General features: G+C 48.1%; 1 protein-coding gene across 1 annotated transcript; it reads left to right on the top strand.

Moving 5' to 3' along the window:
• Window positions 1–761: 761 nt before the first annotated feature.
• On the top strand, window positions 762–11037 carry SLC2A2 (solute carrier family 2 member 2). The gene is made up of 11 exons (XM_014887099.2): window positions 762–906; window positions 1509–1604; window positions 2120–2364; window positions 2876–3000; window positions 3744–3859; window positions 4395–4557; window positions 4965–5152; window positions 6015–6119; window positions 8188–8289; window positions 8704–8907; window positions 9115–11037. Exons 1-11 carry the CDS (start codon window positions 892–894, stop codon window positions 9304–9306), a joined length of 1551 nt encoding a protein of 516 aa, XP_014742585.2. The 5' UTR covers window positions 762–891; the 3' UTR covers window positions 9307–11037.
• Window positions 11038–13692: the final 2655 nt, after the last annotated feature.

Here is a 13692-nt window from a genome sequence, read left to right on the forward strand (position 1 = left end):
CAGCATCAGTAGTATTTGGCAGCATTAGCAGTATTTCCCAGAATGCACAATATTTGACAGCACAGCCATCAGCTGGTGGTGCTGAAAGGCTCACTGTTCACACCACTGTAGGATTTTTGATGAAAGCCTCTTTTCCTGCAATATTCTGGGTAATTTTGTTGTGTTTTATGTCCATATACACACACACCTGTCTCCTCTGATGGGTGTGTACTGGTACTAAAGCTGCTGGCTGAGGGAGCTCTGGTTATGCAGGTGTCTGTGTATGGATACACAGAAAGACCTGTATACATCTGTGTTTATATGTGGCTCTGTAGGTGATATACACACATAAATATATTTTAAAGCAGGTGCTAAATGCTATTTAAATAAAACACTTAGTCATTTTCTATCTGCTTTGCTATATGTGCTGGAGACGTTTCTTCTCCCTGATTCAGAAGAGGATTGTGATGTGACATGCATACCCAGCACAGAACTCGAGGAAGGTGTTGAGCATCTCGAAACAGGCTCAAGCCCCTGGCACGTCACATTCCAACTGTTCAGAGCTGAGGGACAGCCCCAAACCAGCCCTGCAGCTGGATCATTTGAATTTTCCAGATCCACTCGATGTCTTTGCAGGTCTCCCATTGTTTCATGTGTGTCCCAAACACGGGGATTGGTGGTGGCTGCTTTGAGCTGAGCAGTGGCCAAATAATGCGTGGAAGACTTGGGTTTCTCATTAACTCCAGAGTTGATATAGTCCCATCTCTCCAAGCACCAGCCCGTTTTCCTGCCTCCATCCCAGCTCTGCTGTCCTTCCTTCCCTGCCCAAGCCCTTTCCTTGCTCTGCAGCTCCAGGACAGTGACTTTCCAGAAGGAGGGCGGAGGAGCTGCGGGGTGGATGAGAAAAGGAAAATGCAGACAGAGAAGGTAATCACGGCTCGCCGGTATTTTTGCAGTAGACTTTCTAGGGAAATTACTAGAATTTCTGCAGGACCCCAGCACTGAGCAATCCCTTGCCAAAACCAATCCCCAAAAAAATCCCCTCCACTAATTAATTGTGCACAGGGGCAAAGGGGAAAAGGACTAAGGGGCTATTTTTTAAGAACTCGGTTGACTCATTGGATAACTTTAACTGTGGTGGGAGGAAAAAATGCTTTAAACAGCGCTGCTGTTGTGCTCCAGGGATGGGGATGGGGAAGAACACACTGCTGCTGCTGCTGCTTCTTGCACTGCTGTCTGGGCAGAGCTTTGGATCCCACAAGCTCCAGGGCCAGGATGGGCAGTGCAGCAAGGAGAGCTGAGCTGTCATTGTGGGGCAGCACCACTCTGCCCTGGGGGCCTGATCTTGGCTGTCCCCAGGGGTCTTCCTTCTCCTTCTCACCTGTGCTGCTGCAGCAGCATCCCTGGATGCCACTGTCCCAGCCAGCTGGGCAGCAGAGTCCCCTGGGATAGGGGTAGGATGCAGCCGTCCCCAGTTTTGGGCACTGCTAGGACGGTATGATGAGGTTGTTCTTTGCTTCTTGCCCCAGCACCTCACGGGAACATTGGTCCTCTCTGTCTTCACTGCGGTGTTGGGCTTCTTCCAGTATGGCTACAGCCTGGGGGTCATTAACGCCCCCCAGAAGGTAAGTAGAGCCCCCCAAGCTGTGCATGGCCAAGGAACTGTGGCTTCAGGGCAGCCAGGGCCAGTTTGTCCCTTGCAGAAGCTCTCGGGGGGGCTCTGTCCCTTCCCAGGCAGTTTCTCCCACAGGACAAAGCCCCCACAACAGGGCAGTGGGGTGACAACAAGGCCAGGACCCTCCGTTGGCACTTCCCCAGGGAAAGGAGTGGGGCTGTGCATGTAATGGAGCTGTCTCCACTGCAGCATGGTCCCTGTGCCCGAGCCAAGAGACTGCACCCCTCCACCCAATCCAGTGCCAAATCCGGACACCACACTCAGCCCAGCCCTGGCAGGGAGAATGCTTTGTGCCTCCCCTCCCTGCTGGGGTCTGGGTGCTGTGGAGCTGGAGGGACCCCAGGATTTCACCCCTGCAGAGCCAGCAATGCAAATCTTTTCCTGAGGCAGAATAAAAATCCAAAACAGGGGTTGAGGTGGTTACAGATCTGAGCTGACAGCATTTTCCTTCTTTACCTGTCACAGGTGATAGAAGCACATTACGGGCGCGTGCTGGGCATTGTCCTCCCGGACAGATACGCCACCAATGCCTCTGGGGAGGACGGCACATTCCTCCAGGCTGGCACAGAGGGCACACTCCCACCCCCGAGTGACCCCGCTACCTCCCCACACATCCTCACCATGTACTGGTCGCTGTCCGTGTCTGTGTTCGCCATCGGGGGCATGGTCTCCTCCTTCACCGTGGGCTGGATCGGCGACCGGCTCGGGAGGTGAGAGGCTCGTGTGTGCTGGGACTCTGTGCCACAGCCCAAACCCTTCTAATTGATTTTTCCCATAGAACCATTTCCTCCCTGTAGAAATACAATTTGTGTTATTTTCAGCAATTTAGGGAAAAAAGGAAAAATAACCCTCCCAACTTCCAAAATACTGTTTCAACCATCACAGAGGTTGGGGTTTTTAAAATCCTCGGTTACAAATCAGGCATTTTATTGCAACTCGAGCATTTCAGACAGCAGCTGATGAGCAGCCTTGATTAACTTCTGAATTCCCCCTTTTCTTTCCATGGCAAAAGGAAGAGGACATCTGCATGGTATTTGCACAGGATGTAAAGTATAATTTATAATATCATTTTAACTACTCTGTACCCTGGCCCCCATATTTTGCAGTGCCTGCTATCATTGTTTTTCCCCTTGTAGTACTGATTAAGTGACTCTTGTGTGTTGCAATGGCTGCTTTGGCTGAGTGAGGTGCCAGAGGAACTGTGCTGCTGCTGCCTTGCAGGGTGAAAGCCATGCTGGTGGTGAATATCCTCTCCATTGCTGGGAACCTCCTCATGGGACTGGCAAAATTTGGGCCATCCCACATCCTCATCATCTCTGGGAGAGCGGTCACGGGGCTGTACTGCGGTGAGTCCAGGCTGGGTCAGCCACTGAAAGCAGCTCCTTGGTAGTGTGCTCCAAAGCTGTAGATTTTCCTGTATTTTTTAATCCTTTTTTTAGTTCAGAAGGGATTTCACAGGTGGGAATTTCCCTCTTCTCCCTATGTCTGCTTTTATTGATCCAGGATCTTTCCCAGAAGTATTTGGGTTGGCTCTATCATATGTTCATTTTACATATCCTAGAAAGGAGCAGGTCCCTTTTGTATCTCAAGGATAGGTCTTGCTGGTGGCTGCTGTAAGAGCACATCACTAGCCAGGCTGGTTAAACAGGTTCCCTAGACAGAGAGCAAAGGACCACTGTGCACAGAGAGGATATGGTCAGCAAATAATTGGGAATTACATAAGAATTAACTTAGAAATAACAGCATTTTATACTGTTACTCATATGCAAATAAAATACTCGACTCTGAGGTTTCAAGGCAAGTTTTAAGAAGGCTGTTTGCCCTGTGATAACTTCTCCCAGCAGACAATCCCTGCTCTGTGCTCTCATGTGCATGTCCAAGTAAAAAGGTTTCCCAGTTTGGGGCTCTGAATGCAGGGACATCCCAGCACCTTTCCAAGGTGCAGGTGGTTCCCAGCCAGGCGTGAGGAGCTTGGTGACATGTGGGGTGCAGCACACAGGCTCCATCCTCCTCTCTCACTTGGGAAGTGGATTCTGCTGGTTGCTGACCTGTATCTGGAAGATGTGACATGCACATGTGCTCGGTGCAGGGCTCTCCTCTGGACTCGTGCCCATGTACGTCAGCGAGGTGTCTCCCACGGCCCTTCGAGGAGCACTGGGGACACTGCACCAGCTCGCCATTGTCACGGGTATCCTCTTCAGCCAGGTAAGCAGGCAAACACACACATCCAGAGAGGGTGTTTCAGAGAATAGGAAGACCAGAGTGATATACAGGGCTATTGTTCACCATTCCGACCCAAAACTGAAGGAGTGTGCAAAACAATCTGCCCTAATGGGGTTAAACCCCTGCCTTCAGTAAGAGGTGTTTTAACAAAGACAACTTCTCCAGAAATAAAAAATACTTCTGCAAACAATTTCTCCTCCCTGAGGAATTTTTTCAGCATCTCGTCAGTGTCAGGCTGGATCCTAAGCTTGAGGCCGCTGATAATCAAGTTCTCAAAAATGGCTTAATCAGGGAAGCAGGGAGCCCAAAGCCCCCATCAGCATTGCCCACCATGGCACAAGTCCCAGCTGCACAACAAGTGGGCATAAATGTACAGAAAACAAACACATCCAGAAAAAGAGCTGGTATTTGCTTCTAGTTTTTCTCCAGCTTGTCACTTCAAAACACCATAGTGGTCAATTGCCTTCTCTTCTTAGGGTGAAAAATGATCCATTCAAATATGCCTCAATTATTCCAGGTCCTTGGACTAGACTTTCTTCTGGGCAATGATGAGATGTGGCCCCTGCTCCTTGGTCTGTCTGGTGTGGCTGCCCTGCTGCAGTTCTTCCTGCTCTTACTGTGCCCCGAGAGCCCACGATACCTTTACATCAAACTGGGGAAGGTGGAGGAAGCTAAAAAAAGTAAGAAAGACATTCTGGCCTTGTTTAGAGTTGTTTTTATACTGTACATAGTATAAAACAGAGAAGGAAAAGCCTGGCTGAGGACTCATATGTGACTGTGGTTGCTCCATCTCATGCTCTGAACAGCTGAGATACAAACTAGCTCTAGATCAAAAACTATTGAGATATTTGCATGGGACTATGCAGCACTGCTGAGGGATGAGGCTTGAGAGTGATGTCTCAGGGCTGTTGCAGAGCTGATGTGCTGCTGCCCCTGACCAAGCAGATGCACCTTGTATCCTTGGATGTGCCATAGGAACCCTCATGTGGTTGGCTTACCTTGAGTTTTGCCTAAAGAGATTCTTGTCCTAACATATACAGCTTTCTGCCACTGAAAATAAAATATCGATCCTTTTTTCCCCCCTAAGATTTGAAAAGGCTTAGAGGAAACTGTGATCCAATGAAAGAGATTGAAGAGATGGAAAAGGAAAAGCAAGAAGCTGCTAGTGAAAAGAAAGTCTCCATAAGACAGCTTTTCACCTCTTCCAAGTACAAGCAGGCTGTCATTGTGGCACTGATGGTGCAAATATCCCAGCAGTTCTCAGGAATCAATGCGGTGAGTCTCCCCAAAATGTTTGTCTCTCAAGAGATCCATGCTGAGCATGAAAAGGTAGCTCTGGCTCCATCCAAGCCATGCAGGGATGAAAGAAGGTTTTCCCATGGCTGCAGTGGGCTCCTGGGTCGTGCCAAGCTGCCTGTGGGAGGGCAAGAGGGGAGAAGGGTGGGAGGGAGTCCAGCACAAAACCAGCTGGCACAGCTGAGCCCTCCCATGACCTTCCCCTTACCCAAGTTTGTCAGCAGTTTGCTCTCTTTAATGATATCATGCTCACCCCACAATCACTATTTTCTAGCCATTTTTAGCTAAACAACTTTTGCTCACCTCCTGGAATACCAGAAATCACCATTTAACACACAGAATCATTAAGGAGCACACAGGGATGCCCAGCCTACTTGGCTCCAGGCCATGCCCACCCCACCCATCAGCCACCCTTTACTTCCTGCCCTTAATTTTCACCAGAAAGGATTCACCTTATTCTTGAAGAGAAGAAAGAAATGGGTGTCATTGCATTGAGAATATTTTTAAATTAATGTAAAACTCGGTCATACTAAGATATTTGTCTTGAGTGCTCAGTGCTTGTGATCTGGATTTTAAGATTAAACGTAGACTACACAGAAGAGAACAGATTTAATGTGCAAATGCAGTAGCTCAAGAGGGGAACTTCAACAGGATTTTTAACTCCCTCAGGCTCTTACGAAATTTTCAGCCTTAATTATTATAACAAGTCATTAAAAGTTGAAAAATTAATCATAATTAAATTACGCCACATCTCAGCCAAGCAAGTGCAACTCTTCCCTCATGAGAACAAAAATTTCACCAGCCCTGTTGCCTAATCCTTCATCCTGATGTATTCTGATAGATCTTTTACTACTCCACAAACATTTTCGAGAGAGCTGGGGTTGACCAACCAGTTTATGCAACCATTGGTGTTGGAGTGGTGAACACGGTCTTCACTGTTATCTCTGTAAGTAAATACTTCTGCCCCCTGGACTACAAAGACACATAAGGTATGGTGTGGTTTTGAAACATGATTTTATCCTGGAGCTAGGATTTGCAGTGTTGCAGGACTGACCCTGAACACCCTACAGGGAAAAATCATTCCCTGGGCAATTTTAATTTGAAAATTCAAGCCTTGGCATAGAGCATGTTGCTATCGATCAACACTGCTAATGCCTCTTGAGTGGAAACTCCACCACTGTGCTCAGGGAAGCTCTGAAAACTCTGCATTTCCCCCAAAAATAAAAGTTGCCCTTGAGACTGCAATTCTGCAGGTCCTCTTCCCCTAGGGAGCAAGCAGGGGATGGGGGCAGTGATGGGGAAGTCACCAGCTCCCAGTCTGCTCTTACCTGTTATCTTTCAAAATGTTTTCTGTGTGTACATAGCACCTGCACGAGCGATATCCAAAGGCTATTCCACAGTAATAAAAGTAATCCAGCACCTATCCTCATCCTATCTAGACAGGGCTCTGCAGTAATAAAGGGATGATTCTGTTTCCATAGACTTTCCCTTCACTTGTCTCTCCTGAGAGGATTAATACAATTCCTATCAGCTGGCAATTAGTTTTATAATGTGGCCATTAATATAAGATCAGGAAATGCCAAGCCTATTTCCTTCATATCTCTCTAGAGATTTATGGAGTAAAGGACTTTCACCAACATTATGCAGGAGTGGCTGCAAGGCAGAAATACACAGCCTCAAGAGATTTAGGACAAGGAGGAGTAATTTTAAACTGACAGAGAAGAATTTTTGATTAGATATTAGAAAGAAATTCTTGTTTGTGAGGGTGGTGAGGCACTGGTACAGGTCTTAGAGATATTGTGGATGTCCCATTCCTGATGGGATGGGACCATCCCTATCCAAAGCCAGGCTTGGTCTTATGGACGGTGTCCCTACCTATGACAGGGGGCTGAAATTGGATCATCTTTAAGGTCCCTTCCAACCCAAACCATTCGTACTCCAGTATGTGTGAGAGGAGGTCTTAGAGTGAACCTGCCTTAGAGAAAGTCTATCATAGGGCCCCATACTGAGGAGAAAATGTGCTGTTTATTGTGAAATGAGGCACAGAGGTGTGCAGCTGGAAGAAGCCTTTCTTCAGCATGGAGGGTGTCCTGCAGTTTGATCCCCACCCCAGGGCTGTGTTACTTGCAGCTTTGGGCATTTGCTCTTTGCTTCTTTTGTTCATGAGCACTTAAAAATTACCTGCTTTTGTCAATAAATGACAGACCCCGATCAAAAGGCAGAAACACTGACAGCTGGGTGGACCTTGGAAAGGGGAGAAGGGAGCAGAGATTCATCCTCTGCAACTTCACGTGTCAGCACATGAACCACCTCCAGCAAAAGAGATGGGAAGTGTAAATCATGGCTGTAATGGCAGGAAAGGTGGAGCTGCTGGCCAGAGGCGTCCTTTCAAGCAGAGGGGAAAGAGTGGGCAGCCTCACAGGCTGCTGCATGGTTAGGCAGGACAGCTGCACTGGACATGACTGGAGTCCACCAAGAGGAGCTGAGAAGGAGCAAACTAAGCTTTGTGACTACCAGGGAAGCAAAAAGATTCTGGGAGTGATTGGAGGAAACATCCTGACTGCAGCTGCTACACAACTATCCCTGCCCTAGGACAGGCAAGTTACAATGGCCTGTGATGTGACCTGAATCATGCTACATTTTGAAGCCTGATTTCAAACTTATGCAGACCTAGTAAGTTTTTAGTCCCTGGAAGAAAAAAAGAAAAGGGAGAGAGAGAAAGTCCACAGTCAGCAATTCATGTGCAGCAGTGGGGAAGTCCTGAGAGCTTGGAAATGCACAGGTTCTGAGTGTGTGTGCCTTTGCCTTGCCCTTGGTAGGTTGACTGCTCAGTCTGGCTCCCCAGCAGCTGCCAGCAGAGTTTTTCACACCTGGAAACCAGCACATAAATCTCTACCACTAGAGCTAAAAGAGCAAAAGAGCAGTGTGGCAGTGGTAACAGGTTGGTTATTGCTAATGGACCTGATCCTGAGAGTGCTGGTGCTGGACACTGAGTGCTGCATGTGTTTCTACAGGTCTTCCTGGTGGAGAAAGCGGGCAGGCGCTCCCTGTTCCTGGCAGGTTTGATGGGCATGTTAGTCAGCGCTGTGGCCATGACAGTTGGGCTTGTGCTCCTGGTAAGGATTTCTCTCCTTTTTTACTCCCTGGTTTGAAAACAAGAGAAGATCCCATCAAAGTCAGTCCAAACCACTGGTGCAAGCCCCTGTCAAGATGAAAAAGCATATAAGGGGTGGCCTCATTTACTGAACACCCTGGTTATTAAAGGGTGCCATTCTGCCTCATTTTGCTGATCTGCAGGCAAGGAGAGGGCTCAAAGTAACAGCTGAGCTGATGGCTGAGAACTCCTCCAGGCAGCAATGATGGCACCACATGCCCAGCCAGCACTTGGCACAAGAGTTTAAAACCTTAATTATTCATGTCCAGTCTCCTCTGTCTGAATAGAAAGAAATTTCTGAAAAAGAAGCCTAAATAAAGTAATTAGTGAAAATTAATGAGAGGTGCTTTGGGACTACAACACCAACTTCTTGCAGAGCCAGTTTGCCTGGATGAGCTATGTCAGCATGGTCGCAATCTTCCTCTTTGTCATCTTCTTCGAAGTGGGACCTGGGCCCATCCCCTGGTTTATTGTAGCTGAACTGTTCAGCCAGGGCCCACGCCCTGCTGCCATCGCTGTCGCCAGCTTCTGCAACTGGGCCTGCAACTTCATCGTGGGAATGTGTTTCCAGTACATAGCGGTAAGAAATCCCTTAAACCACACAAATAAACAACTGGCACAATCCCACTGCTGGGCTCCCAAAGCAGCCCAGCAGGATGTGAAGGTGCCTCCCAGATTTCCATCCCCTAGTCTGGCTGGCCACCTCAGCCAGCTGGGATAGGAAGGGGAACCCATCCGTGTGGTGCTGATGGTGGTCTCCCCTTTGGTCCCCACTTTCCCTTTCCAGGATCTGTGTGGACCATATGTGTTTGCAATCTTCGCGGGTCTGCTCCTCATCTTCTTCCTGTTTGCGTACTTCAAAGTACCGGAGACGAAAGGAAAGTCCTTTGAGGAGATTGCAGCTGTGTTCCGCCGCAAGAAGCTCTCGGCCAAAACCATGACTGAGCTGCAAGACCTGCGACGCAGCGAGGAGGCATAAACATCCCATGCACCCAGAAAGGAGGGACTGGGCATGCACCTCCTTCAAGCACCATGGGAAGAATGTTGGGCAAAAGTCTCATTTCACAAAAACCTTGCAGTTGGCAGACCAGGAGGACTCATCCATCAGATTCCTTCTGGCTGCTGTGGTTCACACTTCCCAACCACCCATACTAACCTGGCATTTTACTCTGAGACACTTGGGACAACTGGGCTGCAGGAAGAGCCATGGAAAGGACAGGAGAACTATGGTACATGTCCATCTCAATGCCCTGCTAGGAGAGCCCAGTGGAACAGTGATCTTACCAGATGGCATTGAGCAGGGCTGTCTCAGCTGAAATGAAGAAAAATGAAGCAATTTTTTTGGAGTATCTTAGAAACTGTGGCTGAGCTGACAGGCGTTTTCTCTACATTTCAGCCAGACTATTTAGCTCTCTCTTTCCTTCTAGGAAACCTCTCCCCCTTCTCACTGCTAAAGCACAAGGCACAGTACAACACTGACCACACAAAAGGCCTGGGCACTCCTGGTGCCCATGTGAGGAGACTTGAGCCCTGCTGCCACACTTTCCACGGCGTGACCATTGCCAGGGCACCTCCTTCCCCATCTGCATCTTCCTTCCCTTCCTTTTATACAGTGCTCAAGACCCACAGGCTCCAGATCCAGCCAAGGGCTCTGGCTGCTCATAGAGCAACAATTAATGATGACCCAAAGAAGAAATGGGTATTGAAAGGTTAACTGGAAGGTGCCACTTACCTAACTCCTATTTTGCATCACTTAGTATTTTGCTGGCTGGATGTGCTTCAGCCAAGATAGTGTGCAAGCAGGAGGTCATGCTGTTTCCATAGCCTTGTTTGTGCTCCTTTTGCTTCTTTATGAGACATTTTTATGTGGCAGAATCAAACTCCAAGATTTTTCTTCCTTTTTGGGGGGTATATGCTGGAACCATTGTAAAAGCCTGCTCTCTGCTTGACTTTTAAGATTTGCATGTTCCTTGTTGTGATAACAGGTTACTTTTTAATAACTTTCTCAGGGTAGAAACCCATTATTTATTTAGAGATGAAACACAGCATTGCTTGGTCACTGTCTGCTCACCATGGCTGCAGGTGAAGCAGTGGCCAAAATGGAACACAGGATCGAGCATAACGAAAAACACAAAATAGATGGGCTGCTATGGGTTTGGCTTCAGGGGAGATTCAAGCTCCTTTCCATGTACCTGAACTTTTTTCCTTTGTAGACTTTACTCTCTTCGTATTAAGACCCTACAGCAAATTCTGGTCACTTCCAAGTGATGAGAAGTGCAGCCACAAACGTCCAGTGGCAGAAATGCCTGGCCCTGGTGTGTGCACTGAAGCAGTAAGATCACACCAAAGGCTTTGCTGGAGTGACTGCTGGGATTTAACTAGAGGAGAACTGGGTCAGTACTGTCATGTGCTGCAGTGGTGGGTGACCCAGGTCTGACACAAGGCTGCTGGAACCAGCCCGCTGGGGCTGAGAAGAGAGCAGCAGAGCTGGGGTACAAGGTCTATGTCGACCATTTGTATGTATTTGTCATTTGTATGCTGCACACAGGTCCCCCCAGGTGAGACCAATGGCCACAGAAGGCTCAGAAATTTCCAGTGTTTACTGTAAGTTAAATATAATGGATTATCTGAATGTACAAAAAGGAGAAAAAAGAGGATTCTTGCTATCAGCATTGTTATCTAGGTCTGTTAGATAAAAGATTAACATCTATGGCATGTGATGGCTTGTGCTGCTGTTTTTCCCCCTCTGTACATCTCAGACATACACCCAATACCAGATAGGAGCTATTTTCCTAGCAGGACACATTTGCTCACAGGTGGTAAAAGCTGTGCAAGCCCTCAGCTAAAACCCTTTGAAATAGGTGGTCCAGAGGTGAAACTTGGGGTTGGAGGCAGCTCTGGAGCTGGTGGCAGCTGACTCTGGGCCAGGATGAACACTGACTGGAGGGGTGCCAGTGTTTGGCCCCGATTGTCCCCACTGCCCACTTCACCCTACTGTGAAGCACCTCTGCTTGCATGGTGCTGGTGCAGCCTAAAACCTGGTGCTGGAGCCTCTCTAGACACAAGATGCAGGAGGAGCATTTGGGGAGAAGTGAGGTTCAAAGCAGATTTGCTGCTGCTCTGAGGGCCCAGCTAGGCTGGGCTCCCTGTGATCATAGAGGGGGTACAAAATGATTTCCTAAACCTCGGCCAATTTTTGTCCTATTCTCTGGGGGACATCAGTGACTCTGTTGGCAACTCAGCTGTGTGAGGTCTTATTGATAAACATTGAGCAGTCAGTCCTTGTTTTCCTGTGTCACTGCTGAATGACAATAGAAAGCTGGGTCCAGTTACTGTAGTGCAGCACATAAATCAGTTTAACAAAGCCCACAGCATTAACTGTACCCACAGCTACCACACTGAACTTCCCAGAAGTGCTGCCTGGGGGTTCAGAGGCACCTAAGGAAAATGGAGTGTCAGGCTGTGTTTCCTTGCAGCAGCTGTCATGTGGAAGGTAAGGGAGTTTTCTTCTTCCTACCTGGGACAGGATGAGCAGAGTAAGGCATTGCTGGCCTTTTGTCCTCCCCGTGGCTGCAGTGAAGGATCAAGCTGGGCTTTACTATCACAAGAGCACTTTAACCATATGCCAGTGCAGGACAGGGTCATTAGAGTTAGTTAAATCTGATGATATGTTTACTTTTGTCTTGTCCCATCAGGCTGATAATTAGGACTGTACACTTTATCTGTCCTTGCTACGTGCAAGTTCCAGTTAAAACTTGTTCTTGAGACACAGCTTGTTGAATCATTATTTTTATCTCTCACCATTACAGTTTTACTAAGCTGCTAATCATTAAGAAAATTTAAAAGACCAAGTCAAACTTATTAGCTAAATGGTTGCTGCATTTTAGCAACATGCTAAATATGTTCTCATACCATGCCTGGCTAATAATGCAATATAATTAATAATCCCTGAGAAAGCATCTTGTCAGCAAGAGCTTTGACAGTGTTTTCCTAATGCGCTGAGACAACAGCCATTAAGACTTTCCTGTTGTGCCAACGGTATCTAGTCTCCCACTCTCTAGGCTTAATTTTAAAATTAGTTTGACTTCCCTAATTCAATAAACTCAGGACATTTGGCCCCATTAATGCTCTCCACACTAATTTATCACAGGTTTTTCTGCCTCACTTCAACTTGTTTTTCATCACTGAGAGGCACTACCCTCTATCTCTGGAGTCAAACAGCTGATAATGATGAAGCTAACCCAAGTACTACATATACAGGGACAAAGTCTTTGAGGTATGATGAATTTTCTGAGGTGTTCAATGTCCTTATCTTTCACCGGAAATCTATGAGAGTTGAGGAATTTCAAGGTAGGATATCAGGCCTGGATCCATCAGACTGTGTAAGCATCAGATTAAATTTAAGGTAACTGAGTGTGCTCAAGTGTTTCACTAAATCCTGAAGCAACATTGGCAAATTTTACCCAGAGGAACAGCCTGAGTAGCTGCGCTGAAAGGGAAGGAATCCTCTCCTCAGCACTGGGGCAATAAATCCTGGCTGCAGATCAGCAGTCCTTAAACTTTACAGGCTGTAGATACAACTGCAGACCTGAAGCTTGGGTAGTGTCCTGTGTTTTGCCTCCCTGCGCTCTGTTCAGGAGAGACAGCGGCTCTGTGACTCTCTGAAAAGCATCAGGTCCCCGCAGGTCCTGGGTGGGACATCCCTGCTCCAGCCCAGTTGCAGCCCCAGGAGGAGGGAACAGCTGGAGTTACTTTGTGCTTTCCTTCTTCCCTGTGGGGAAGTTACAATTACAGTAGCTCCTGCTAGCTCACAGTGTCACTGCACTGTCAGGGCTTGCCTCTGATCCCCAGTGTGTGCCCAGGGCTATTCCCTGGGTTTTCAGACCTGGGCTCAGCACAGGAAGCAGATGGCGAATGGCAGGAATAAAGCAGTGGCAGGAGCAGAGTGGGTACCTATGGCAAGGTCACTACAGAGGGTCCCTGACCCCATTCCTGCCATGCAGACACACTGTACCTAGGAGCTCTGAGGGCCTGCTGAGCGTGGCACTGTCCTGTGGAGGAGGATCCACAGCCTCTCTCACGTCCTGCTCGAGGCTGTGCCCACAAGCCAGCATGAACCCTCCCCCCAACACGGACACGGTGGGATCCCAGGGAAGTCAGCTCAGCAGCTGAAACAGACACTGCTCAGGTTGGAGCAGGGCTGTTTACACCACTCTGCTCATGACCTGGTATTTCTAATCGTGTGACCTGACGCGACAGCCTAGGGGTGTAAACACCACCTCCTGCCTTCTGTGGGCCAGCTGGAAACAAGGTGGGATGTTTCTGGAAACAAGGTGGAGTGTTTAGGCCAGCACTGGCTGAAATG

This window comes from Sturnus vulgaris, chromosome 10, assembly GCF_052056855.1.
Source record: "Sturnus vulgaris isolate bStuVul1 chromosome 10, bStuVul1.hap1, whole genome shotgun sequence".
In the NCBI taxonomy this organism is placed as follows: domain Eukaryota; kingdom Metazoa; phylum Chordata; class Aves; order Passeriformes; family Sturnidae; genus Sturnus; species Sturnus vulgaris.

What these genes read in the sequence shown, in the direction of transcription:
- SLC2A2 (XM_014887099.2), top strand. An exon ending in GGTCACGGGGCTGTACTGCG is followed by an intron (nt 3,001 to 3,743) that starts GTGAGTCCAGGC and finishes TGCTCGGTGCAG; the next exon opens with GGCTCTCCTCTGGACTCGTG. An exon ending in CGGTCTTCACTGTTATCTCT is followed by an intron (nt 6,120 to 8,187) that starts GTAAGTAAATAC and finishes GTGTTTCTACAG; the next exon opens with GTCTTCCTGGTGGAGAAAGC.